Raw genomic sequence first — 27,022 nt, forward strand, 5'->3', positions numbered from 1 at the left:
GTAACCCAAGATTGAATCAGGTCCAACAAAGCCACACTCTCTATATACAATCTTTACACTATGAACAAACAAAAGTCTGTAGTAGTACACTGCAAGGACTTGAACCTTGTGCTGAGCTTCAGCAGTGCCGGTCACCAGTGTAAGGAACTGCAGAGCAGCTGTTTGTCAATTTAAGTCAAATCATAACACTGATATTATTGATAATATTATTTAAAACTAAAACAGTATTAGTCTGACAAAGGTGATATGGCTATGTGTATCTTAAACCAGATCACAGTAAGTTGGCTGCTGTTATAAACTGAGCGGGACTGAGGTTTGTCCTTGACTGGTTAATGTAGTTCATGTAGCATGTGTAGATTCAGCAAACAGTCACACCAAAACATTAGCTCTGATTGGCTAAAGGTCACTGGAGTAACTATGCTTTAGGAAATCATTGTATTCAAAAACAGGAACGACAAGTCATTATCCACTCACTGTCTACTTTATTAGGAACACCTGTACATTCATGTAATTTTCCAATCAGCAAATAATGTGGCAGCAGAGTGATACATAAAAACAGGGAAAAAACATCCAGCGAGCTGCAGTTCTGCAGGTGGAAATACCTTCAGAGGTTAAAGGAGGTCAGAGGAGAATGGCTAGGCTGGTTTAAGCTGACTGGAAGGCTATGGTAACCACTCTTTACAGCCGTGGTGAGCAGGAAAGCATCTCAGAATGCACAACACGCCAAACCTTGAGGGGGGACAGGCTACAACAGCAGACCACACTGGGTTCCACTCCTGTCAGTCAAGACCAGGAATCTGAGGTTACAGTGGGCAAAGACTTACCAAAATATGACAGTTGAAGATGGGAAAAACATTGCCTGGTCTTTTTTCCGATCTTCGACTGCCGAGTTTGGACCGTTCTGTGTAAACTCTATAGAATGCAGAGTGAAAATCTCAGCAGAGCAGCAGTTTCTGAAATACTCAAACCAGCCCGTGTGGCACCAACAACCACGCCATGGTCAAAGTCACCAAGATCACTTTTTTTTTTGCCATTCTTATGTTTGATGTGAACATTAACTGAAGCTCATGACCTGTACCTGCATGATTTTGTGCATTGTGCTACTGCCACGAGGGACTGACTGGATAACTGCATGAATGAGCAGGTGTACAGGTGATTCTGTTAAAGTGGCCAGTGAGTTTAAGTGCAGATGGTAATCTGATTTCTAAAAGAATGAAATACTAGAAATTGTGACACATTGTGCAATACTTTCTTAGGAGAAATTCTGTAAATATTTCACAATCAAGCTGTTAACAATTACTTTGTAAACTCATTTCAAAAACAGCTGAACATGTCATGCTGAGATAATAATCGCATACTGCTATTAAGGCTGCAACGATCACAGCAACACTGATGTAGCATGCCCACTGGTGTTGGGCTCTGTGCCACCATAACTGCATACTCCCTCATTTTTGCATTCCAGCTAAGATAGAAGTCTACATATAGTGATGGAAATGAGTGAATTAATTAATTAAGTACTAGGTCTGCTTCATTACATTGGTGTGTGTTGAAATAAGAGGTGTCAAGGGTTTCTGCAAGGCCTTGGCTTAGAAAAGATTTTTTTTTAAACTTAGATCTTCAACTTCCCGTTTTACAAATGTGGACATGACACGTAGATATGTAGAACACAATGAGGAAATTAAAGCAAGCAGCCCTTTCTCCCAGTACATATTCAAACAACATATCTCCTCTGTTCTTAAGTATGCATGCTGTGGGTTGGAAATGTGAGTCAGTTTTCAAGTGAAATGGAATAAATATCCCAGACAAGTACAGGGAATAACTGCTGTAAAGTACAAGGCTATAGCTATTTGTGATTCATAAATATGGTGTCCAGCAGAATCTAATATACTTTTCTATTTTGCAAGAGTTCACATGATGTTAACTTAATGAATTAACTATCACAAACTCCATTTCAATAAGACCAAACAGGACAACACATAAGATGGCATGAAGCCTTGTGAAGAAATCCAAACCACAAAACAAAGCATCAAAGGAGTGCGAGAAGTTAAATTCACATGCTAAGGCATGGCTTTTTCTGTTTTTTTTTTTTTAAACAGTTTCCCTGGTATTTGTGTATTTTATCCTGGCAGAATGACTTGTGAGTGAGGAAGAATGTAATCCAGGGACTGAAGATAAGGGTTTTGTCATACAGTTGTTTTCTGGCTGACTGGGGATTTGAACTCATATACTACTAACAGATTGTCCACTGAAACCCCGCTGAGCCCATTTTAGCTTTTCCAAAATGACTGTCTTTCTGTCTTTACAATCCTGAAACGAGTGAAGTAACCTCCAATAAATGTGTGAATCTGACTGTAATGAGCAAAGCATGTAGCGATCTGCCACAAACCATATAAGGGGAACTTGTACTTGGAGAAAGCTTCGCTTATTTGATTTTGCATATTGTGTGCTACCTCTCTGTGACTCATCTGATGTATTTGTAAAACGTGAAGTTTGCAAATAGTGACTTACCTGGAACCACATGATATGCAACGTTCCATGCTTTATGCAGGGCAGGTGACCGTCCCAGTAAGGTTTGCAATGTGCATGGCCAACTAGTTACAAGTAATTATGCAATTAGTATTCAAACGTTTGCAGAGCTGTGGCACCAGATTAAGCCCTTGGCTGATCAGTTCGTACTGATCAGTTCGTACAGCACAGCAGCACTGAATGAACTGTACACAAAGAAACCTAATCATTCAGCCAATTAGCAGAACACTTAAAGGAGCAGTTTGTCATAATTAGAGGCCTCTGTAGCTTGTTAGACAAAATGCAATTGCAATGAAAACATTAATAAGACCTTCACTTGCACCTAACCAACCCAGGGAGCTGAGCAGATCTGTTCTGGCTGTGAGCACGGCTAATAACCGGGCTACAAAAAATACAGTCCTATTTAGATGTCTGTAATAAAATATTTTTGCATGTCTACTCCATGCTGTAACTTGCATGTTTGGTGCCCTGGGAAAAACCCTTCACATGGTGAAATTGGGACATTTTCTATTATATCTAGTTCTGAAACTACCGACTTTCCTGAGCTGAAAAGTTCTATTTTGCATATATCTCAATCATACATCAAGTTTTAGCATTTGAAACTTTGGTTAACCCCAAAGATCTCATTCTGGCTGCGGCGCAAAAGCATCATGGACATTTGGTCAGGCGATATCTTATTACAAACTGAACTATGTCACTACAGCATGTAGCTATGATCAAAGTCTGAATTTACTGTGTGAGAAAATCTTATTAGGTAGCAAGGTTTTAGACATCTTTAGGCAGACTGACTGTTTTTACCACCGCATCTGTTAAACTGACTCCTTTATACAACAGGAAGACAGCCCAGACATTGTTTTGGTGATAACGTAGCATATGTGAGTAATATGTACTTATTACCAGTTAAATACTTCAGAAAATGTTGACTAACTATAGAGTAAGATGCCATGAATTGCACCTAGATTTGAGAGCAAAGTGTAGACCCTGCCGATCATGAAGAATCAAAGTGCATGTCTCAGTGCTTGCAGATGTGAAGTGCTCTCAGTTGAGACAGTTTCTCTGGTTACTTGTAAGAAGATGATGTAGCACCTCCTCTTGATATACAGAACAGTTTGCAGTCTGCTTGATTGATTTACATAACTGCGAAATGTGTCCAGATTGCTGTCATTTTGTGTCGCTTGGTCATTAGCACAGCAACATAAGCTAGACTTATGTGACATAGTATATCGCTGTATTACAAGTTGATATCTGAGCATTTTATGAGGATGTTTTAATTTAGCATGGTATCAGACAGATACCTAATACCAGTATCAGTATTTATGCATCCCTACAAATGATATTGGCCAGCCATGCATTTTGGGCTGAAATTTTTCCAAGGGTTGGGGGGAGACAAACACTTACATTGTGATTAAGATAGAAATAAAATTACTGAAGCTGGAAAGCCATGGTTCTTCATGTGGGATCTGCATAGTCTAGGGATCTGTGACGACAACAGACATCTCCGCCAACTACTACTGGTACAGCAGTGTATATATAAAAACCACTTCATTTTCATTACTCTAGGTCTAACTGACTGGTCACTAATATTGAATGGGTTTAATCCAAATCTTAATAACCTAAAAACAAGTATGTCAACTTGAATGCAATTTTAATAAAACTAATAACAGTACTATTAAGATCATACAAAAATGTTTGAATTCAGAAACACAGGGTTTGTTTTCTGTGAGTGGAAGTAAATAAACATAATAAATAAACACACATTTGCCTAATTATCAAGAGATCAAAGAGGAGGATTTATTCACATTTGGACTGCACCACGGTGTCTAAGTGGTTGAACTCAAGCATGTAAAACATCTTTCAGTGTGACTGATGAATCTGACAGAAGTGCTGTAACAGCTCCTTCTGACTAGCGTGACTCTGTTGTCTTCCGTTTACGTCAGAAGCCCGTGATGTGCGCTGCCGCGTTAAGGCGCCATTATTCTCATAGCCTTCAACTGACCTTTTCTATTCTGTCGCGTTTACACGTCTCCCCCACATCAAACTGGCTGTGAGAAATAAAGTAACAGCTAACGGAGGTCATTTTCAGTGCTGTTTAAATAAAGGCATGTGTTTTAGCTGAACTCGGTATCAGCTCGGACTCACCTCGACATCGCAGAGCCCAGCGTCTGTAGTCAAAAATATCTGCGTCGGGAACAAAATGGCGAATGAACCTTTCATTTTGACATGCGCAATGAGAGCAAATGGTTTTTATATTTCCCTCTGAAACGAGCTCGCCCCCCCTCCTTTCAGTGTGTTGTTTGAGCCAATGAATTAAGTAGGCGGGTTGTTTCGAAGAAAGCTTAACCAATGATCATGGCAAACAACCTTCGAGCAGAAACGTCTAGCCAATCCGATGTCAAATGCGGTCTGTTTTAATTGTAACGATTAGGCATCCATGACAACCAATAAGAAAAATCCATTCGTAGCGCCGCTTTCATATTGACCAATCACTTATCAAGGAAATGTCCGTCCAATGGAATTTGACATATCAGGGACCCAATCAAAATTCCAAGAATGTGGCTACCGCGGTTAGAGCAGCCAATCGGATTTCGAGAAACACAACCTTGGCTCAACAGCTTGTTATTTCGTTTATGCTTTGCAACCCAGGCGAGTGGTGAGAGGACATATAGGAGTATGTAAGTATATCTAATCGAGACATTCCATTTCAATAAGTTTCGTCTCGCGAGACTCGATAATTGTTTACTTTGTCTGTCAAAAAAGTAAAGTTTAACGTATTAGGAGGTATTTTCCAAGTGCGGGATTAACACGACGGAAAACTGAATGGCAGTGACTAGCTAGCCAGAGCTGCTAGGCGGCTTGTTTTCACAGCTAGCTTGCTAACTGGCTTTTGTGGAATTAGGTTTAACAGACACAATGACTCGTTATCGCGCACTTTCTCGTCTCTACGAAACTTGTAGAGTAGGGAATTGATGTGCGGATGCTAAAAGAATCGACGCCACAGACCTCGACAATCTTCCGGAACTAGCTGTGGCTTTTTCAGCTCTGTTGAGCTGAAGTTCCCAGGCAGGCAGTTTAAATCGCTGTAATAGCGATGAACAGTTGAGCAAGGTTAGTTGGCAGACTCTCTATATTTAGCTCGGAGAAAAAAAAACGAATCTTTCGACAGACCTCTGTAAATGAGGTTTACCTCGTTTCTTCGCTCGTCAGTGTAGGTTATAATGTCGATGACAGTTTCCTAAAGGAGAATGTGTTAGTTGCAGTTGGTAGCAGATTGTAAGGCAAAGCCTGACACGGTTCCGGCGGTGAGCTATGATGGCGACGTGACACACACTCTCTCTCTCTCTCTCTCTCTCTCTCTCTCTCTCACACACACACACACACACACACACACTCCGAGTAAAGCGGGAAGAACACACGCACTACTCCGCTTTTTCCTCTTTCCTCTAGTTAATACTGTTTTATACCTATGAAGCATTGAAAGCTGGTCAGAACTGGAATTCGTGGTCAGTGGTTTAAGGGAATAGTTTTGAAAAAGCACTTCAGAGCTCGTGAACATTTCTGTAGCGTGTAGAGGAGGGAGGGGGGCCGCGGCATCGAGCTTGAAAAGAATGCGTGAGTAGTAGCTAGCCTGTTAGCATGCCTCTGTTTTGTCGTGCTATTCAGTGATAAAAACCTTGACGTATATTTTCTGGAAACCCGCCTCCATTGTCCACTTTTGCATCTTTTTGTTTTCCAGCTATCAAAACCAAGCTGGACTCCCCCAAATAGCCATCACAATGAAGGTAAGTGAGCTCCAAGCTTCAGCTGAAGACAGCAGTGTAGCCGACGCCTCTCAGACCGGAGCCAAACCTACAGCCAGCTTTTACTTGGCAACTTATTTATCAACAACACGTGTTGTTCTTTACAAAGCCATTTCATTATATGTGAGCATTTCGTTCATAGTAGTTAACCTGCGTGAGCTGCTATGAAATGCCTTCTTCAGAGCTTTGCTTTTATGCTTTACTAACAAAAGGGTCTATGAGATGAGTAGTGCTTTGAATAGAGAATGACTTGGAGTTATAGTCTGGAGTGAAATGGCAGTAAAATGAAATGAATATATTTTCTAAGAGTTGTGATCAAAGTTTGTTTACATGCACGGCTTTGTTTTAACCTGATTAATTTCATGATTGTGTTTTTTTTTTTTTTTTTTTTTCCTGTAGGTAGCAGATGAGCCTGCCTACCTGACTGTGGGAACGGATGTTAGTGCTAAATACCGAGGTGCCTTTTGTGAGGCAAAAATCAAGACTGTTAAACGGATGGTGAAAGTGAAGGCAAGTTTTAGAAATATGTTTGAATAACGCATCAAACAGCATGACATGAAATTGCTCTGGTGACTGGCCATCATGTATAACACGTTGCTTGGTAGGAGGAATATTGCTGAAGATGTGTTTTATGTTACAAACATTGTGTCGTCGTGTATATTGGGCAAGTGGACGGGTCATGACGGGTCACTTAGCTTTTTCAGTCACGAGTGGCTTTACAGTTGAACGTCATTGAACATTTTGTCTGTTTTTGCTAGTTACCACACTCATGTGCAGACTTGTTCTGATAAGTCATTCTGCAATTAATTGATGGGGAACTTGGTGCACTTTAGACTGCATAACTCTCAGAATATAGAAATGTTCCACTTTGCTGTTAATCTTGTTTCATGTTAGCTAGTCTCACTTGCTTATCTCCTTTTTTATTTTATTTTATTTTTTAAATCTTTCTCATAATAACAGCCTGTTAGGTGAGGGCACTTGCTTGGGGCCTGAAATATTCAGAAGAAAATTAGGAATGTTTTAACTGTATCATGAGCTTGAACTTGAGCTGGGTCTAGACTGAATTGTAAGGAGTTAAATCCTGGCCCCTATGTGGGAAGCCCCGTTATGACAGATCATGAAGTGCGGCATTTGTGAGTTACACAACCTGATTACTTCACCTCGACTGAACCTGGTTTCTCTCCTCATCCCTTTCTGTTATCCTCCATCTTTGTGCGTCCTGCTCTGCTTCATCTTGTGCATCATGGATTTGTTTCTAGGTGGTTCTCAAAGGAGACAGTACCTCACAAGTTGTGCAAGATGACCAGGTCAAAGGACCTTTGAGGGTAAGTTTGCAGTACCATTTCTTCAGTTATCGGTTGCACTGTATGAAAGGATATTAGAAGATGAGTTCTAAATAGAAATAGACATTCTGTGCCTGCAAGCTCACTGATGGAAACTTGCAGTGCTTTTCCACCAGACAGCATGGTACAGTAACAAATCTATGAAGCCACATTATTTTCATTGGCAAGTGAGCCATACCTTTACTAAATACACATGCTAAATTTAGTTACCTATCTTGCTGGGGTGCTAAGAGTACTACTGTGTGGGTGGAGCTGAAAATAGTTTTAGGAAGTGCTTTTTTGGTAAACTGATTTGTGCTCAACATTGTAACAATGATGTCTTTGAGTGTTGTCTCTTGGACTAGGTGACATTTTGCTCAATTTTCAGATGATGTTGTAATACATTGTGGTGTGATGTGCGTCTTCATGCTATCAGGTGGGTTCCACAGTGGAAGTGAGGAGTGCAGAAGGAGTGTTTAGTGAAGCCGTCATCAGTAAACTTACAGACGCTAGCTGGTACACTGTGGGTAAGTGTCTCAACAGCTTCTTACTGTCGTGGTCTTTTCTTTGTCACTTGTTGTGCACAAAATATCATTACCTTGTAACGACTTGTGCCTTTTTTGCAGTGTTTGATGATGGAGATGAGAAAACACTCAGAAGAACATCACTGTGTCTTAAGGGTGAAAGGCATTTTGCAGAGAGTGAGGTATGAAACAGATGTTTTGTTTTCGGTATCGCTCTGCTTTTAATACAGAGTAAAAAGACTTTCTTTTTTCCCTTTTTTTTTTCCTCCATAGACTTTGGACCAACTGCCTCTGACTAACCCAGAGCACTTTGGCACTCCTGTCATTGGAAAGAAGACTAATCGAGGACGGCGGTCTTCTCAAGCAGTGTGAGTATTTATTTATCTGTTTGTTTGTGTATTTATTCATATTCAGCTTTGCAAAGTGTTTGGCTTTCAGTACTTTTTTTTTTTCCTCTGACGAGTAACCTTGCTGTAAACAGTAGTGTTTATATTAGAGTGATCATGTTTAATCTCATGCAATATATTGTAGCTATAAATAGTTTTCTAACATTGTATTAGTTTTAGACACGTAAGAGGTCTGTATTTGGTCAAAAAGTCGTGCTATGAATTTCGTGTTCCACTTTCACTTCAAAGAACTGCTGTAACTTTAACTTTATTTGTATAGCACCTTTTCATACAAAAAAATGTAGGTCAAAGTGCTGCACAGTTAAATTAAATAAACGTTAAGCCAATGCATGTAATACAGTAAACAAATAAAAAAAAAATTAAAAAAGAGAACATTTAAAATGGAAAGAAAATGGAGTAAAAAAAAAAAATAACATACATAAGTTGTATAAAGAGCACAACTTAATAATTCCTTACTTTTCAATGGGCATTAACCTTTAGCTTGTCAAACATCTGCTGAGAGGACAGATGAAGCACTATTAATTGTAATTGTATTAGAAGCACAAAACAACATTCAGATTATTGTTCTATAAGTAGCTCTTTTCTATGTGTTGCTGTTAGTAATTAACACTGTTCAGTGATGGTGAGGAAACGTGCTCCATAGAGTAGGGCGTTTAAAAAATAAATAAATAAATAAAGTCATGCCTGGTCGAAGGAAAAGGTCAGGGTCTGCCAACAGCTTGGCATGTGAAATCAAAAACTGTGTATTTGAAGGAACTCAGTATGGCAGTAGCAGACAGAAGGTAGTGTTTCTGCCCAGTGCTAATCCTCTGCACCCTGTCCACCACTCTGCCAACTCAGAAATGTTTCTTGAATTAATGCTAGCGCTGTCACTAGCAGCAGTTTCTCTGACTGCTTCTCTGACCACTCGAGATTAGACAGCATTAATAGGAAAAGTAAACAAAAAGTGCATGCTTGTATGATGGCAGTCTTTTTCATTTGTAGATGTTTTCTTTACATTGGTTGTGCTGAGAGAAAAATGTACAATTATCTTCGGTAGCTACTACTTTATAACATTCTGTGCGTCATATTCGAGCATGTGAGGAGTCTCCTGAATCCTGATAACTTTTAGTTTGTGACAAGTTCTTGAGATCGCACTTTGGGATTGTTTAAGGTTCAGTGCTACTGTGCTATTCAAACATAGAATATAATGACTGACGTGAGGTATGTGTGTAGTAGGCAGCATGTTTTTGACTACCAACTTTGGTCATTGTCTTGAAAATGTGGCACTTGTTGGAATTGGAATTGTATTTAAAGTTTAAAGTTTACAGTATGTAATGGCCAAGAGAAACATTGAGATGAGACTTGTTTTTCTAAGTTGATGATTTTCTTGACTGTATGGTTGAAAAGGAGAATTTTACTTTAATACTCTAACAACAGTCCAGATAGACTTTCACAGCATATTTTGCACCACTGACTAATCTCCAAAGAAAATGTCTCTACAGCTAGTTTATCATTTCTGACCCATTTTAGCAACCATTGTTTGTTCCTATTTGTCACAATTATAAACAAGTGCACAGAAATTAGCCTAATATTTGTATTGTTCTTCAACCTTTCATGGCTAGAATTCATTTGCCTTGGTCAGTTTCTGCTTGTCCTTCTTGTTCTCCCAGTACTCCAGAGGGGGATTTGTGTGCTTAGTGTGTGTTTTTTTTTTTCCTTCTTCTTTTTCTCCCCCCCTCAATATTGTCTTCACGAAGGAATGCATTTCAAGTGTAACGAGTTTCCTCTTGAATTTTGTAGTGTGGAGGAAGAGAAGGAGTCTTCATCCAGCGAGGAGGAAGAGGATGATAGACGGCGACTCAATGATGATCTCTTGGGGAAGGTGGCTTTCATTCAGACTGGGCCAGACCAAGCGTGCTGGTTCCATGCCCTGGTGAGCTCCAGCAGGCTTTCCGAGCCTGCTTGTTAGAGCCATGAAATAAAGCAGACACTAATGAAGCTGATCTTCAGCAGTAGGATTCTTATCTAAAGCCCTAACCAGGAGTTACTGCAGCAGGCAGAGCTTTTAGTAGTGCAGGTACAGACATGTGACGAAGGAAAATCCGACATAGTAAGGTGTTGGGGCACTGCAAGCTGCCAGAACAGCTTCAGTGTTCCTTGCTATAAATTCTATAAGTCTCTGTAATTGGACTGTTCTGAACACTATTCTCACATAAGATATTCCCTCACTTGCTGTTTTAATGATGGGATGGTGATGATCTCTGTCTATGACGTCAGTCAAAAATGTGTTCCCTTTTGCCCTGTGGATGGAGCATTGTCATCCTGTAAGAGACCACTCCCATCAATATAGAAATGTTTCATCATAGGATAAAGGTGATCAGTCAGAATAACTATTAATTAATTACTAAGAATTATTAATTTGCATTGATTCTTTGCTCTAAGGAGAAAAGTGGGCCCAAACCATGCCAGCAAAATGCCCCCCAAAAACATAAGCGCCACTAGACCCACTCACTGCAGGAGTCAAGCTTCAGGCTTGTACTGTTCTCTTCAAGTGTGCCACACATGCACTGAGGCTCCTGCCATAAGTGCCTCAATAATGAGCCATCTTTCAAAATCAGTTAGATATTTCCCTCTTGCGACCTTGATCCAAAATCGACATTGGCTGGGCCTCTTCATCATTTTTAAACATACTAAACATACTTATGTTATTTGCGTCATTGTATCATGCGGTACAATTGGCAGGAAGTATTTGCACTTGTGTGGTTTGTTTTTTAATAAATTTGTCACCAGTTTGTGTTTTTCATGATAATCTCCTGTCCTGAGGTGCACCGCTGTATCAGTAACACCTGATGGGAAGCGTAGATGTACATCATATTCGAGTGTTAATAGTTCTTTGCTAAAGGTTATAGATGATATTTGCTAGGGATGCTACAGTTTTTTTTTTTTTTTAATTTTTATTACACTACTGATATTAGAGCTCTGGGTATTGGTGCATACTCGGTACTGAGTCAATACTGTCCTCCAAGTAAGCAGGTCCTCTCGTTGCATGCCACTGTTGCAAATTATGCAAAACATTACAGGCATGGTGGTGATGTACTTTAAAACAGTTTGTGTCTGTCAGTCTGTCATCATCATGCACATTCATGGCATAAAATATTTCAAACCAGAATATATCTAATCTAATTCATGCTGAGAATTTGTGCCTACATAATATAACGCTTGACTTGACTTTGTTCTCTCCAAGGTGATCTCTCCGAGCTGCAATGATGACTTAACTGTCAAAAAGGACCAATGCTTAGTGAGGTCATTTGCTGATTCCAAATTGTAAGTTAAATCACAGAGTACAGTGCACCTTCACGTCACCTGCATGTGTATGTGTTTGCAAATTGGTGAGAGTTCTGACACTGCAGGCTTTCAGCTATGACTTTTGTTTTACTTTCTCTTCTTCTAGTCACACTGTGGCCCGCAGTGAAGTTCAAGAATTGTGTGTGGACACCATGTGCAGATCGGAGCACTCTGACAAAAACGGTAAGTGTGTACATCTGAGCTGAAGCTTGTGCATTCCAAGTGTTCCATGAGCTAAGCCTCACTTGGCACCTTGTGTCTTTCTACAGGATTTGAGGAAGCACTGCTCTTCCTCCAGACCAAGCAGATTCCTGATGCCTGGAAGATGGATATGAGTGAGATCCTAGAATCCTCTAGCAGTGATGAGGGTGAAGGCAAGGAAAGTGAGGAAGAAGAGAAAGAACCAGAGCCAGAAGAGGTAAGAAACTGTTCATCTTGCATTATCAAGGAGGACTGTAGGATAATGTATTTTGGGGTTCATTATCATTAATGGCTGTGTTTTTTTTCTATCTGTGTGGTGGCATCTAATTTATGTTGTGGTTTGTGGCTGAAAATTGTAACATAGACTCAAGGGTTGGCAAATGATAAATTCATTGGCTAGCTCGCTGGGCAAGTGTAAGCTCCACTGTGCTGCCTAGTCCGAAATTTCGGTTAAAAAAAAAAAAAGGTAACTTGATGTAATAACTTATGGTGAGCTAGCTAAGTGCAAACATACAGACCAAGGGTAATATATGAATATCTGTTCCCAGGGAGGGGATGGCTGTGTAACCATAGTTCTTATCCGTTGTTGATAATGTTTTTAATCTAGCACATCGTAATTGTAACCTTGATTAAAAAGAAGTTGGCAGTGAGCTCTGGTATTCTCTCCTTACATTGCAAGTGATAAATATTGTTACGTGCGATTGCAGTGTTATCTGGCTAGTGTCTTTATTTTCTCTCTCTGTTTAACCACGTGGTGTCTGCTTGCTGTGTTAGCAGGCGAGTTATATGACAGATAAGCAATAGACTTTATTTTGGTCGGTTTCATCTGTGTTTCCACATACATGCATGTCCCTGATTCTTACAGGATGGTCCAAATCAAAATATTTGTTTTGCAAAAGTCAGTAGGAAGTAGGTTTTTTTTTTCTTTTTTTTCTTTTCCCCCCTCTTCTCCTTCCTTTTCTCTCTCTCTAGTTCTCTAGAACCTATGTCTGCCAGGCAAATATGGAAAAAAACTAATAGCCTGGACGTTAAATCCGTCCTGTGAGTCCGGGTTACTGATTTGTCCATCCCTGAGACTCAGTGGGAGTGTTGCATTTTGACTAATGATTACTACAAGGTTGAGTGACATCCCTGCAATGGAACCTTTGCCCCAGGCTGGGACTTGATCATGCTTTCATCAGTAAATACTGCGGCCGTGCTGAATCGGTACTATGTTGTGTTTGTTTGTTTGTCTGTTTTTTTTTTTTTAAAGACATTCCTTTGCTCTGACATGGTGCGATCTGCAGCACCTTGAGTGAAATAAGTGAATGGCCTCAGCATGTGGGGAAAACCCTCAAGCTCAAATCAACAATGCTTCATTCTTCCTGCTTCCAGCGCCTGGACAAATAGCCATTCGCTCTGTTTCCGACACTGTTCCCATGGCAACCCTTACTTCCTATGGTTAAGAAATCTATGGGGATTGGCAAAGGGCCAGCGGAGGTGTGCCAGCTGGGGTTGTGGGCAGGTCCGAAGCTCATCAAGAGCTCCTCTTTCCACACTGTGTCAGGAATCTCTGCTTGTGCAGCTCTTAAAGCAGCAGACTTCCTGTAGTAAACAATGGTCAGTGAAGTGCAACGATAAGCAAGGTTTTGCATGTATAGCTCTTGAACTATTTTGGTGGACACTTTTAGTTTCATTTCCTGTGAATGATTTGTGGTGCTGACATACTCCTGCACAGCTGAGTACTCGTGTCTGGGTTATTCTTTTGTTTCTCCTACAGACGCTTAGGATTCTTGTCACAAACCATTTTAATTCTATTTATTGAGTGATGAAGCCTTTAGTACAGATTGTTGGAGCTTTGTTTTGGTACCATAAGCTCTAATGAGACCAACCGATGCTTGCTCTGTAGTTAGATAAATGGCTGATCTGCTACTGTTGTAGCACTGTCCAGTATAAATGTGTGTTTAAAAGTCTTCTTATGTACATGCTTTTAACACTGAACTGAAAACTTTTTCACTTGACACAATTCAGATGATTATGCTCACTATCAATTAATGTTTAAAATGCCTGATTATATAACCTGAATTCAAAACTGTTACATTCTAACAACAAAGCTCGTAGGATGATTCAGACCTCAGAGAATGTCTTTCCAAAGCTGTTCTTAAATATCTTTATCAAACTTTTTAACACTAGAGCAGTTTGGGGTATTTATGCTTTCTCAAAGCTTTTGTGGTATCCATGTATAATCAAAACCATGCATCAGAACCATAAATTCTTCCCTCTGAAAAGGTTGTCGCAACTATGATTTTAAAGGATACTTTAAGGATTGTGTGTGTGTGTGTGATTTACTGCCTGCCCCTAAAACTGCACTCAGACCTCCATTATAAGTGAATTTAAAGTAAATGGGTTCTCCATTTGTAGTTTTTCAGTTCAGGAAAAAAGTGACCATCTGTGGTAATTGCTCATGCACTACAGATGTGGTAGGTAGAGATCATGTTGGAAAATACTGGAGCCTTAAACTGAGTTGTTTGAGCATAAGACACATCCTCACACATGACCTAAATTGACTAGTGTTAATGGGTCAAACATGATAGCAGAGAATGGTTTCACTTAGGTGACTGATGTTATGTGATGTAACATTTCTACTGGCTGTCTGATTTACCATTTAACACTGATTTACCTTGTTGGACGATGGCATTTGGGACCATGGTGCTTAAAAAGTAGTTTCTTTATATGCTGTACATGTATTTCAACTGATTTTTCCTGATGTTATTATTTGAATCTTTATGTTTTTAGCATTCTTGTATCTGTGACGTACCTGAACAAGGCTATGAAATTATAGTGGTTTCTTTCAAAATTAGTAGGAATCCACACAACACTTGTTTCAGTAAATTGTATTTGTTTTATTCTACTCCACTACAGTTGACTAAGGTAAAGAGTCAGCATATTACTTCTGTCATGCTCGTTCTCTCTCTCTCACTGTGCTTTGTCTCTCTGTGTTCATTCTCGCTTTCTTTTTTGCTTTTTTGTCTCTCTATGCTTTCACTCTGTTCTCTCTCTCTCTCTCTCTCTCTCTCACTCACCATCTCTCTCTCTGTCTGTCTCTGCTTTCTGTCTTTCTCACTCTGTCTCTTATGTCTCTCTCTCATGTCTCTCTCTCCATGACTTATTTCATTCTGTACTGTCTCTGTGTTTGCCGTCTCCTAACCCACCCGCCCTGAAAACAGGGTTTTAGCTTGATGGTATTCTTAGTCCCTGATCTAGTGAACAAGCATGAGGATGTTTTTGATGGCGGCTGCAAAGCACTTCTGTATGTCGCTCTGGATAAGGGCATCTATTAAATGCTGTGAAAGTAAATGTTGCTGTGCTTTCTGTTTCTCTCTCTAGCCTGACGATGAGCCAGACCCAGAAGAGAGGGACCACTTCCTACAGCAGCTTTATAAGTTCATGGAAGACAGAGGTATGAAGCAGTCCTGTTTTCTGTTCCATTTATACCCTATTTTTGGACTTTAGTTACAGTTTAGCCCTTAGTGTTTGAACAGATTTTTTACTGCAGGGCTGAATTTTGTAGCTCATTGTTTGTGATCATGTCTGTATTTGAGGGGCATGGTATGACTGGTTTTGCAGTGTGTTTGCTCTGTGGATTGCTTTGCTGAATGTTTTCTCTCTTTCTCCCCAGGCACACCAATTAACAAACCTCCTGTGCTGGGCTACAAGGACCTGAACCTCTTCAAGCTCTTCAAGCTGGTTCATCAGCATGGTGGCTGTGACAGTGTGAGCATCTTTAATACCTTTACCTATCTTTATGGTTGTATTTGCAGTAAGAAAATGTCTATTGAAACGGAACCACTGATTTAGGGTTTCTTGAGCCATGTTGGCTGATTTGGACATTCATATTAATCTGCTTTATTTAAAATGCTAGTTTGTGTGATCACTGAGAACAGTTTCGCTAATCTGACTGACATCGAGTGATGTCATGTTTCTCTTGGCTATCAGATCCATTCCAGATGCACAAACCTCTTCAGTATGTTATGGAACACACTTAGAAATATTAAAATGATGTTTTATGCTGCCTTAAGAAAAAAAAAACAATTAAGTTGCCATAATCTCTTTGTTACAGATTGAGAGTGGATCTGTATGGAAACAGGTTTATATGGATTTGGGCATCCCTGTCCTGAATTCAGCAGCTTCATATAATGTGAAGACGGCTTATAAAAAGTAAGCACACTAATGAAGTTTGAAGAATATGTAATTTATGTAGGTGCCAAGTACGTCTGTTTTATGTCTACATCTGCTGTGCAGTCTCTTAAACCCTGAAGTGTCTATGCAAAGTTGGATTTTAATCAAAATAGTTAGCTAGCTAGTAATTTGTTGCCATTTCTAAACGTACAGAAAATGGCACTATTCCCAGAACAGTATAAAAAATAATGTATTAAGACAGTTAAAATCAGTTATTCTGCCTGCCTAGTTTTCTACCTCTCTAACCTGAAAGGCCTTAGCAGCTGGCATTAATGAAAGATTTAACTCTGCAATAGTACTGTTAGCTTACTCCATAGTTTTTAATCCAGATGCTTGCACATTTGCATTAGCAAATTATTTGCAAATAGGAATTTTCCAAGTTGGCTGTTTCAAGGTTTTATACCTGCAAGCTTTAAGATCTTTAGCCTGAAACACACTTTTTCAAGAATTAGAATTGTAGTAGTAACTATACTAATCATCTTTAAGGTACCTGTATGGATTTGAAGAGTACTGCCGATCAGCTCAGATCCAGTTCAGGACGGTGCACCATAATGAACCTAGGCCAGTCATTCAGCCAGATGTGAAGAGTGTCGAGCAGGAAAAGGAGGTCGAGAGCGAAGAAAAGGGAGATCAGACCCAGCAGGCTAAATCTGAGCCTGAAGCAAGCAAAGACAAATCTGATGGCGACGAGTCAGATGGGGAGGGTGAGAAAAGCCGCAAAGACATCTGCTCCCCTAGGGTAAGTGTTGTGTTGGTTCCTGTTGGTTTTAAGGAAGTAAAATTTTAAGTAATACGTTATACTGGACTGGTAGTAGTCTAACGTTTCTTAGATTATTGAATCTAGTATAGGTCTTATAGTGAGACTTGCTTGCACACAGACTGTGATTTGTTTTGAAGTGTATGGTTTGTTAAGGGGTGGCTGCACATGATGATACCAGAGAATGGTTTCGCTTTCATGACCTGATGTCATGTGATGTCACATTTCTCTTGGCTATCTGAAATTCCCCTGTTTTTAGTTTATAAATAAACTCGCACAAAGCTTAAAGCTATAGAACCGCCTGATAACAATCCTCTGCAGTTTACAAATGCAGTATGTATTTCTCTCAACTAAGAAAACAATATTGCCTGGAAACATTGCCGTTTTCTGTTCTGACACAAAATGTCGACCAGAATCTTTTTGCCTTGTGTAAATGTCGAAATCATATGGTTCTTTCCAGGCTTCTATTTAGTAATGGAATTTAGTAGTCATTTAGTCCGTAATACTTATATAGCTGTTATCATACATGCTTCTATAGGGAAATATCACTATACTAGCGTGGAGTTATCTAATGTTAAAGCTGCTTTGTGACAGTGTCCATTGTTACAAGAGCTATACAAATAAAAATTTAATTGAATTAATGACATGGATATTTTCTAAAACCATGGATGAAGATTGTGAGATCTTGTGCCTCTCTCTTTGCAGGGCCGGCGGCGCTGTACAGTGACTCCATTGAAAATGGAAGGGAAGGAGCCTGTCAAACAGGAAAAGGCAAAGGAGGAGAAGAAGCGTGAAGAAGTGCGAGGAGGAGAAGGCAGCGGAGAGGAACAGAAGGAAAAGACAGAGGGAGATAATTTGGGGAAGCGACGCAGTCGGCGCCTGGAAGAGTCTGACAAAGACTCTGATGAAGAGGATCAGGAGGAAGAAGAAGATGATGATGACGGTGAAAAATCCAGACTCAGAGAAAGGTACATTATTAATCAGTTTGTAATAACCAAAGTGTTGTTGAACAGCAAGCAGGAATTTATGCTACATATAACCATCAAATTCAACTTTAATTCTTGATTTGATTTGAAAAGATCCTTGTTTTTATGTATGTACACAATTTAGTTATCATCATTGTAGATATTTGAGTCCCCAGAGTTAACATGATGATGCCAGGGAATGGTTTCGCTTACTTGACTGAGGTCATGTGATGTCATACTTCTCTTGGCTGTCTGATTGGCTTCTGTGGTTACAATGCCTTGCTATCCCGGTTGTTTCACTACTGCTGCACTACTGTGTTCTATAAATGTAGTACATGAAAATGTTCCACTTGTATGCAAGTGATAGACAGCATTCATTTGTACTTTGTTTAGAGCTGTTCCTTGTGTCATTAATGTTTTTTTCCCATTTTTAATTATATCTTTCAGTGTTCCCTTTGTTCAGTTTTCCCATGTGTTAGTTGGCTAAGAAGTCCAGTCTGTGACTTATTTTTCAGAGATGAGAGAGAGGATGAAGATGGTGACGAAGAGTCTGAGCACTCGGTTACTGGGACAAAAGTCAAGGTCAAATACGGCAAGGGAAAGACACAGAAAATCTATGAAGCTAATATTAAGAACACAGAGACTGATGATGGAGAAGTCCTCTATCTGGTCCATTACTATGGGTGGAATGTGAGGTAAGTCATTTATGAAGGCGGAACTGGCTTTTAATGGATCAATACACAGCAAACAGGATATGGGGACAAACATGATGATATAAGAGAAAGGTTTCGCTTACTTGACTGATTTCATGTGAAGTAGCACATCTCTTGGCTGTCTGACTGTCCTCTGGTCGATATCCTGAATATTTTTGGTCATCAACGCCATAATAAAAGTATTTTCCTACAGGCAAATGACACATACTTTGTACGAGTGTTTGCTGCTTTAGTGTTCTATGCCACCATTGGTGTTCATCCTTTGGTTTAGAATTTTTGACTAATTCTGTAATTTCTTTGAATTTCTTTGTGTGACAGATATGATGAATGGGTTAAAGCAGATAGGATAATATGGCCTGTCGATAAAGGAGGAACAAAGAGAAGACAGAAAAAGAAAGTGAAGGTAGGAGACCGAAATGAAGGTGTTGGAGTTCTAGAGAACACCATGCACTGGAATACAATTTAACAGCTCTGCCATTCCCAACAGAATAAAGATGATGGGGAGAAGGAGGAGGACAAACAGCCCAAACCGGCGGCAAAACGTGGCCGTCCTCCACTGAAGTCCACTCCTCCCAGCACTTCTCGTAGTGTATCCAAAACTCCTTACAGTGAGGGCAGATCTGGCACCAAAACCTCCCGTCTCTCAGATCCTTCCAGTCTACCCAATGGAGAGGGTAAGAATTTGCACAGTTGTATACAGATTGGTTGTACAGGCATCCATTGTTTTACAACTCCTTTTGCTGTGTTGGTGCTCAGTGGTAAATATTTTCTGACAGGAACTCCTCGTCGGCACACTAGGAAAACCTCTGGGATGTATGATTCAGACAGGGCATCTAATGGTATGTCTGAAGAGCATTTAAGCTTAGTGTAGCTCTTAAGCAATTGGAATGAAAAGCAGTTATGTAAAATTTTCGCGCTCTCTGCAGATTCAGGAAACTCATCGGAAGAGAGTGAGGGTGAGGACACTCCTGAGAAGAAGCCTGAATGGGCAGAAACAACTGATCCTGCTACAGCACGAAAACAGGAGGAAGAGGAGGAGAAGGAAGAGGAAAGGCAGGAAGCGAAAGGAAGGGTGGAGGCTGCAGAGGTTGAGCCAGTGTGTCCTACCATCCCTCAGGAGAAACCACAACTGCTGGAGGGAAGTGAAATGGTGAAACCTGAGGAAGAAGTGGCGATGTCACCGGACTCTGGTGACAAATCTCCCAAATCGAGAGCAAAAAGGGCTCGCCAGAGAGAACCTGGGTCTGAGACTCTGACACAGCTGCCTGCCACAACAAACCACGCTGAGCCTGAGGGGCCTGGCACTCTTCCTCGCCAGCCTAAGAAGCCTCAGGATAGTGAGCACATCAGCCCTACAGAGCAGGTGCCTCAAACAGCTGGCTCTGACACAGATTCAGCCACTGAAGACATTGGTCCTCCAGAGAGGAGCTGCGTAGCCAAGCGCAAAGCCACAGAGCATTGGACTCCAGACAAGAAGATTCGCCTCGAGCACAAAGAGGAACCCAAAACACCGTCACCAGAGAAGAAATCGGACACCGAAAGACCAACGGAGAATGTTCAGGAAACAGAAGAACCCCTTGCACCACCAGTTCCAGCAGTCGTAGCTCCTCCTGAAGAACTAGAGGTCAAAACAGAAATGCCTGCTCTTACCAAAGAAGTCCAGATAAGAGTAGAACCTCTTTCAAGCCTGTGCACAATGAAGGAGGACTCTGCAGCAATCACTGACGAAGAGACGATGCCTCAGATAGGCCCAGAGGCACTGGTGTGTCACGAGGTAGACCTAGATGACCCTGAAGAAAAGGAGAAGCCATTAGGGGAAGAGCTACTAGTGCTGAGGGAGGAGAAGACTCCTGCTCCCAACTCAGCCGTAGCTCAGGTGCCGCCCCAGCAGCCCTCCTTCCATCTCCCTTCCAGCCTGACGACAGCAGCACCTCCTCCGCTGTGTTCTCCATCCTCCGCCCCCAGCCCAGATGAGTCTCACAGCACCAAAAGCGAGAGTGATGCCACCATTGAGGCAGACAGCATGGCCGAGTCACATGAGGGGCTTGGTGAGAACTTTGACGCCAGCGCGAGCTCCAGCAACTCCAGCATTTCCCTACAGGAGAGGGATGCCAAGGACAAAGGTTGGTGTGAGCTGCCCATACATTTTCCATATGCTTATGAGATGCTAAGGATGTATGTGACCAACTCTTTTGTCCTGTTCAACTTTAATATTTATGTGCTACTCTAGGTCAGAAAAGATTGCACGACTGCAACAGTGGCTCATCTGCTAAGAAGCAGAAACGTAACCAGAAACGGCTAGGAACTGCTTCTGCTGCAGAAAAGAATGGAGCAGGTAAGCACTCTGTTTGAGGGGAATGTGTAGATGGGGATCCAAAGGATGAATCCTTTTGATAGCAGACATCAGTGCAAGCATAGAAATGTAGTTTGGTTCAGGCTCATTTGCACCAGTGAATGGAGAAATAAAGAAGAGCTTCAGCATGTTGCAACGTAAGGGTGGATGATATGAGAAAAATATCACAACACAACACTTGAAGACATTTCTATTATGTGCAATATGTATTAAGATATTTAGGTTTGCTAACAAGCTGCCAACAAAACAGAGTTTGATGAGAATTATTATTGTCTTAAAAATAAATTATTAATTTACAATTTTGAAGATTGAACGCAATGTTACCATATAATCGTCTGTTTCAAAGTTAGATTATTAAATAAACATTAAAAATCTTATAGAAAGATATCACAGTATCTGTGATGTCTCAGAAAAGCATATGGTGACATATAATACTGATATTGTGACAATTTATCATATTGCCCAGTTTTTTCAAAGTGATAAAAGATTTCAGTGAAATAGTTTAGTGTGAGAATCTGGTTCCTGAAATTACTGAGCAAAAATCATTAATCATTGTCCAGTAGGTTCAAGTTTGTGAAATTCTCATTAGTCAGTCTTTCATCATCAAATATACAGCGATCACCCGTAACATTAAAACCACCTGCCTAATACTGTGTAGGCCCCCTTGTGCTGCCAAAACAGCTCTGAGCTGTCAAGGCATGGACTCTGAAGGTGTGCTGTAGTATGTGGCACCAAGACATTAGCAGCAGATCCTTTAAGTTCTGCAAGTAACGAGGTGGGGCCTCCATGGATCAGACTTGTTTGTCCAGCACATCCCACAGATGCTCGATCAGATTGAGGTCTGGGGAATCTGGAGGCCAAGGGAATACCTTGAACTATTTGTCTTGTTCCTCAAACCAGTTCCTGAACAATGTTTGCAGTGTGGCAGGGCACATTATCCTGCTGAAAGAGGCCACTGCCATTAAGGAATGCCATTGCCATGAAGACGTGTACGTATCAAAGTAACATCCACATAAATGCCAGGACCCAAGGTTTCCCAGAAGAACACTGCCCAGAGTATCACACTGCCTCTGCCAGCTTGCCTTCTTCCCATAGTGCATGCTGGTGCCATTTCTTCCCCAGGCAAGCAACGCACACGCACCCAGCCGTCCACCTGATGTAAAAGAAAACATGATTCATCAGACCAGGTGACCTTCTTCCATTGCTCCATGGTCCAGTTCTGATGCTCACATGTCCACTGTAGGTCCTTTCGGCGGTGGACGGGTCAGCATGGGCACTCTGCCCAGTCTGTGGCTTCACAGGACCATACGCAGCAAGCTGCGGTGCAGTGTGTGTTCTGACACCTTTGTGTCATCAGCCAGCATTAACTTTTTGAGCAATTTGTGCTACAGTAGCTCTTCTGTGGGATCGGACCAGATGGGCTAGCCTTCGCTCCCCATGCGCATCAGTGAGCCTTGGGCGCCCATGACCCTGTCGCCAGTTCACAGTTTTTTCCTGCTTCCAACACATCAACTTCGAGAACTGACTGTTTCCTTGCTGCCTAATATATCCCACCCCTTGATGGTGCCATTGTAACAAGATCATCAATGTTATATACTTCACATGTCAGTGGTTTTAATGTTATGGCTGATCGGTGTATGTTTCCTGAAGATGTATAAAAGTCTCAGTTGTCATTGGAAATCAATGCTAACATCTAAGCAGACTTATGTCAGTGTGTTTTTGATGTTAAAGATGACATTTCATACACTTCTAATCGCTCTGTCATGGCAAATAGCCGACTTAGGTCTATTAGGTCTGTTGTAGGTTTTGGTCAGTACTTGATGCTGCGTTTCTCTTCAGGTCACAGCAGTGACAGTGAAGACCTGTCTGTAATGGACACCTCTAATAAACTGACTCCAGTAAAACACTCCAGCTTGGCCAAGGCCCATAAGCTCTCTCGCTCTCCTGGCCATGCATCTCCCAGCAGCAAAGACCTGGAGAAAGACAAGCACAAAGACAAGCAGTCCTTCCCCTCTCCACGCACATACAAATGGACTTTCCAGCTGAGTAAGTCCCATTAATCCACATGGGTTGCTCTGTGTAAATTGTTGTATTTATGTTTCCATGCAATGTGTGTTGTATCAAACTGGTTGCAGGAATGAAAGTTGCAAGAAAGTGTACTCGCTCCTCACTGGTCACTTTACTGATTTTGCAGATGAGCTAGACAATATGTCCAGCACTGAGAGAATTTCTTTCCTACAAGAGAAACTTCAGGAAATCCGAAAATACTACATGTCCTTGAAATCTGAGGTGGCTTCCATTGACAGGAGGCGGAAGAGATTAAAAAAGAAGGAGAGAGAAGGTACAATTTTGTAGTCTTCTAAATGAGAGAAAATGAAAGTTGACAGCAGATTCAGTGTTGTGTGTGTCTGTATATGTGCAATTAACTAACGTTTCCTGTGTGCTTGGCAGTTTCCCACACCACAGCATCTACATCCTCTGGCTCATCAGACACAGGCATGAGTCCCTCCTCAGCTTCGCCCACTCAGAACACTGTAGCTGTGGAGTGCAGGTGATAAGATACCAGGCCTGTTTATCCCTCCACCCTGCCCAGCTCTGCCTTCTCAGCATCTCTGCTGCCTCCATGGAGACGTGCATACTGATGAGCCAGAGCAAGCAGCCATAGCACTCGACTGACTGCCCTGCCTCCTCCACCCTTTCCCGTCCCCCGATCCTTGTGGCCACTCCCACCTCCTGCACTTTGTAAACTGATCCTGCCTCTCGCTCCGTCTCGCTGCCACTTTACACATCAGGAAACGGATTCATTGTGAGGGTTGAATGTAAAAAAAAAAAAACAACAAAAAGGCAAAACAAAAAAAAAACAAAAACAAAACAAAAAGATCTAACCAATATCCATCCACAGACAGTACAACAGCACTTTTCTCTCTCTTCCTTCAACCTGGCCCAAAACAGAAGCCTCCTCTTACAGTCTGTGTCACACAGGCTGGTTTGGATGCAGTAATTGTTCAGAAAGCTTTTATCACAGCATTGTAAAATCCCAGATTATGCTCCCTATATAGGTATGGTCACTTAACCAGCTGGACATGGTTAGGAAAAAGAAAAGGTCAATTTTGTGCGCTTGCTCCATCAGAACTGCCAAAGTACACACGTTACAGCAGAGTGCCCTATTTTGGAAAAGTGGGACAAAGTCAATTGCAAAAGGGAATGTAGTTTACTGAAAACTGCAGCTGGTGTCTTCCACTCTTTGTAGTGTGTGATAGTGTGCAAGCACAGATGATTATGCAAAACTCTATTTTTGTCTTTAAAAAAAAAACATGAAAGAAAATGTTTACAGTGGAACACGGGACAAAAATGTTTTCAGTGGACTAATTTCCTTTGCGAGTGTATTTTGTCTTTTTATATGTAATTGCAGAGTTTTATTTTAGTATGAAATTTCAAAAGGTATATATTACAGCCGTGGAAATTATTTAATGAAATATTTCTAGGTCTGAATTTTTGTGTAAAATAAAGGTATTATCTTGCAACTTGTTAAGTATATTTATTCAGACTATGAACAGCGTTTTTGTATTCTTTCCAAAATGAAAACCTTCCCACATTCATTTGGTCACTGGTGAAAATGTAGATTAATGAAAGAATGTGGTGGACAAGTTAGACTGTGAAGTCACAATTGGGTAACTACTGTGCAGTAAAATGTTCCCACTCCTGTTCTCCCCTTTTCCTATTTGGGCCCAATGATCTCAAGATTTTTTGAAACCTTTATGGACCACCATTACTTGGTGACCTGCCCTGCTCAAGTTCAGATTTGCTGGTACTTGTGTTAAAGCAATTTGTTTTTAACGTTCCAACATTGAGTTCTCAACCAATTGAATAAAAGTTGCATAATGGATGTGTATGTTTAGCCCAGGGGTTTCTTACTCTGATTTCTTTTGTACATAGAACTTCCAAAACCATGTATTTGAGAAATACATTTTACACAAACTGTAAATGATTTATATTATTTTTTAAACAATACATCTTTGTATATTAAACTTTTTCTATGTCAAGTTGGTAGAGGAATTAGCACACTTTACTGTATATAATCAACCACTGGTCATCAACAGGAGCCTAATCCCAGCCCTATAGAGAAATGAACCCACTAGGATGTTGAATACGCTGTAGGCAATGATGTGCGGAAATAATGAACCTGCTTCCCTGTGAGTAAAATTAATTTACAGATTCCTGGATGAAGGAATGAATGCATTAGGTTCCTAAGCAAAGCCATTGTATCTTTATGTAAAATAAGCAGAGCTCTTCTCATTTCTAATAAAATTTTGAAATATTATTGTGCCTTTGTTTTTATTTGGACTAAATTGGATTTAGGAATTAATATGATTTAATAATATAATCTAGAGAACATCATATTTTCAGACTACTTTAGTTTAAAAGTATGTCTTTCCTGAGGTCATGTCTCATGTTTGCAATTGTGTATGCAAGTCTGATATCCATTGTCTAAATTTAGGAGTAGAATAAATAGTTAAACACTTTGTGTACTTTTCAAAGAATGGCTAAACCACAACTTGCAATTTTCTCTGAAAGATGTGTGCTAAATAAGAGTACAGTAATATATTTTTAAATTCATAGCTATGGTAAATAAATGTAAGCATGGACCATTGGTGTACGTGGAGACCGTGTGGTCGTGAACAGTAAAGTGAAGGAAGCTGTGGACATATACATGACTTCTTGAATACAGCCAAAAGTTTTAAAGGTGCATTAATGACTTTTCTTTTCTAGGAAATCGAATTTTCACTGCAGAAATATCTATTTTACAAACACTTTCCTTCACTGACCTGAAGGAAACAATACTGAAAGACAATTCTTATATTCTTCCATATTCTATTTTCAGTTTCTCTTGTCTTTTTTTTTTAATCCACACAGGAAAACTACAGGGCTACTCTACTGTCCATTTTTATCATCATATGACCCCCGATTTGAAAAGGAACTATCTAGATGGTTAGTAGCAAGTAACACATTAGAAAAGGTTGACCAGTTAATTTAATGCTGTCCTATAGCCTGGATGGGATGCCAGTCCATTTCTGGGCCCCATGCACAAACACATTCCCACACCTATGAACAGCTAGGGGCAATTTATTCACCTACTAGCATTAATTTTGGGAGGTGAGAGGAAATGAGAACCTGGAGGAAGCCCATGCAGGAGAACATGAAACTCCATATAGACACTAACCAGAGTTCTGGATCAAACCTTGAACTTTGAGCTTTGAGGTGGCAAGATTACTCACTAATATGCCACAAATTAACAGTTGGAACAAGTAAAAACATTGGATGTCAGCGCAACATGCTTGACTAAAAAAGTCACATGCAAGGACTATATAATCTATATAGATCACTATAGACTATATAATCTATACATATATATTTGTGTAGATTAAAACATTAATTACATTAATGTTACATTAAAACTGTAACATGAACAGTAATGTGTGTGAAGGTGATGTAATTGTACAATTTAGTAAGTAATCTCACACAAAAATTGAAAAAAGGACATCTCATTTGACAATTACATTTGTCCTGGATTCCTCCTGTGTTTGTTTTCTTTATTTGCATCCTTTCCTTACTTCCTAAGAGGGAAGAGCTAAGAAGTGAGGATAGGAAATGAGGAGGTGCAATTAAAGAAATAAGACTCATGCATTTTCTTCTTCTGCCTCAGTATACTTCAAACCAGTGTAAAACAGATTATTTCCAAACTGTCAGAGGACACTGGCTGCAATTAACTCATCCTTATTTTTACAAGTTCATTTACACCTACATACAGTATCTTAGTTATTTTACACTTTATGGTGTTCCCTGTCCAATTACCTACTGGAAATAGGAAAGTATTGTACAGTTCTGTATTATACTTGGTCATAATTTCACAA

At 40.4% G+C, this 27,022-nt stretch overlaps 1 protein-coding gene and 3 non-coding genes across 6 annotated transcripts; all 4 read left to right on the top strand.

Moving 5' to 3' along the window:
• Positions 1-5,061: 5,061 nt before the first annotated feature.
• arid4a (AT rich interactive domain 4A (RBP1-like)) lies at positions 5,062-25,431 on the top strand. Of its 3 annotated transcripts, none has more exons than XM_026933858.3 (25): positions 5,062-5,198; positions 6,260-6,305; positions 6,723-6,833; positions 7,583-7,648; positions 8,082-8,172; positions 8,272-8,351; positions 8,443-8,537; positions 10,359-10,491; positions 11,803-11,882; positions 12,010-12,086; positions 12,173-12,321; positions 15,471-15,543; positions 15,763-15,857; positions 16,204-16,301; positions 16,809-17,061; positions 17,785-18,047; positions 18,560-18,739; positions 19,076-19,160; positions 19,245-19,431; positions 19,534-19,596; positions 19,684-20,880; positions 20,988-21,092; positions 22,950-23,156; positions 23,305-23,451; positions 23,562-25,431. In XM_026933858.3, the coding sequence occupies exons 1-25, from the start codon at positions 5,077-5,079 to the stop codon at positions 23,663-23,665; spliced, it is 4,107 nt and encodes a 1,368-aa protein (XP_026789659.3). In that variant the 5' UTR covers positions 5,062-5,076; the 3' UTR covers positions 23,666-25,431. The 3 variants fall into 3 exon arrangements, with proteins under 3 accessions (XP_026789659.3, XP_034163815.2, XP_026789660.3); XM_034307924.2 differs by lacking the exon at positions 5,062-5,198 and adding an exon at positions 5,241-5,631; XM_026933859.3 differs by lacking the exon at positions 5,062-5,198 and adding an exon at positions 5,905-6,135.
• On the top strand, positions 17,246-17,325 carry LOC113539021 (small nucleolar RNA SNORD53/SNORD92). Its single transcript, XR_003403898.1, has one exon. It is a non-coding gene; the product is annotated as a small nucleolar RNA SNORD53/SNORD92 (small nucleolar RNA).
• Positions 18,223-18,304, top strand: LOC113539018 (small nucleolar RNA SNORD53/SNORD92). The gene has a single exon (XR_003403896.1). It is a non-coding gene; the product is annotated as a small nucleolar RNA SNORD53/SNORD92 (small nucleolar RNA).
• On the top strand, positions 18,809-18,887 carry LOC113539020 (small nucleolar RNA SNORD53/SNORD92). Its single transcript, XR_003403897.1, has one exon. It is a non-coding gene; the product is annotated as a small nucleolar RNA SNORD53/SNORD92 (small nucleolar RNA).
• Positions 25,432-27,022: the final 1,591 nt, after the last annotated feature.

Source organism: Pangasianodon hypophthalmus, chromosome 10 (assembly GCF_027358585.1).
Source record: "Pangasianodon hypophthalmus isolate fPanHyp1 chromosome 10, fPanHyp1.pri, whole genome shotgun sequence".
Lineage (NCBI taxonomy): Eukaryota > Metazoa > Chordata > Actinopteri > Siluriformes > Pangasiidae > Pangasianodon > Pangasianodon hypophthalmus.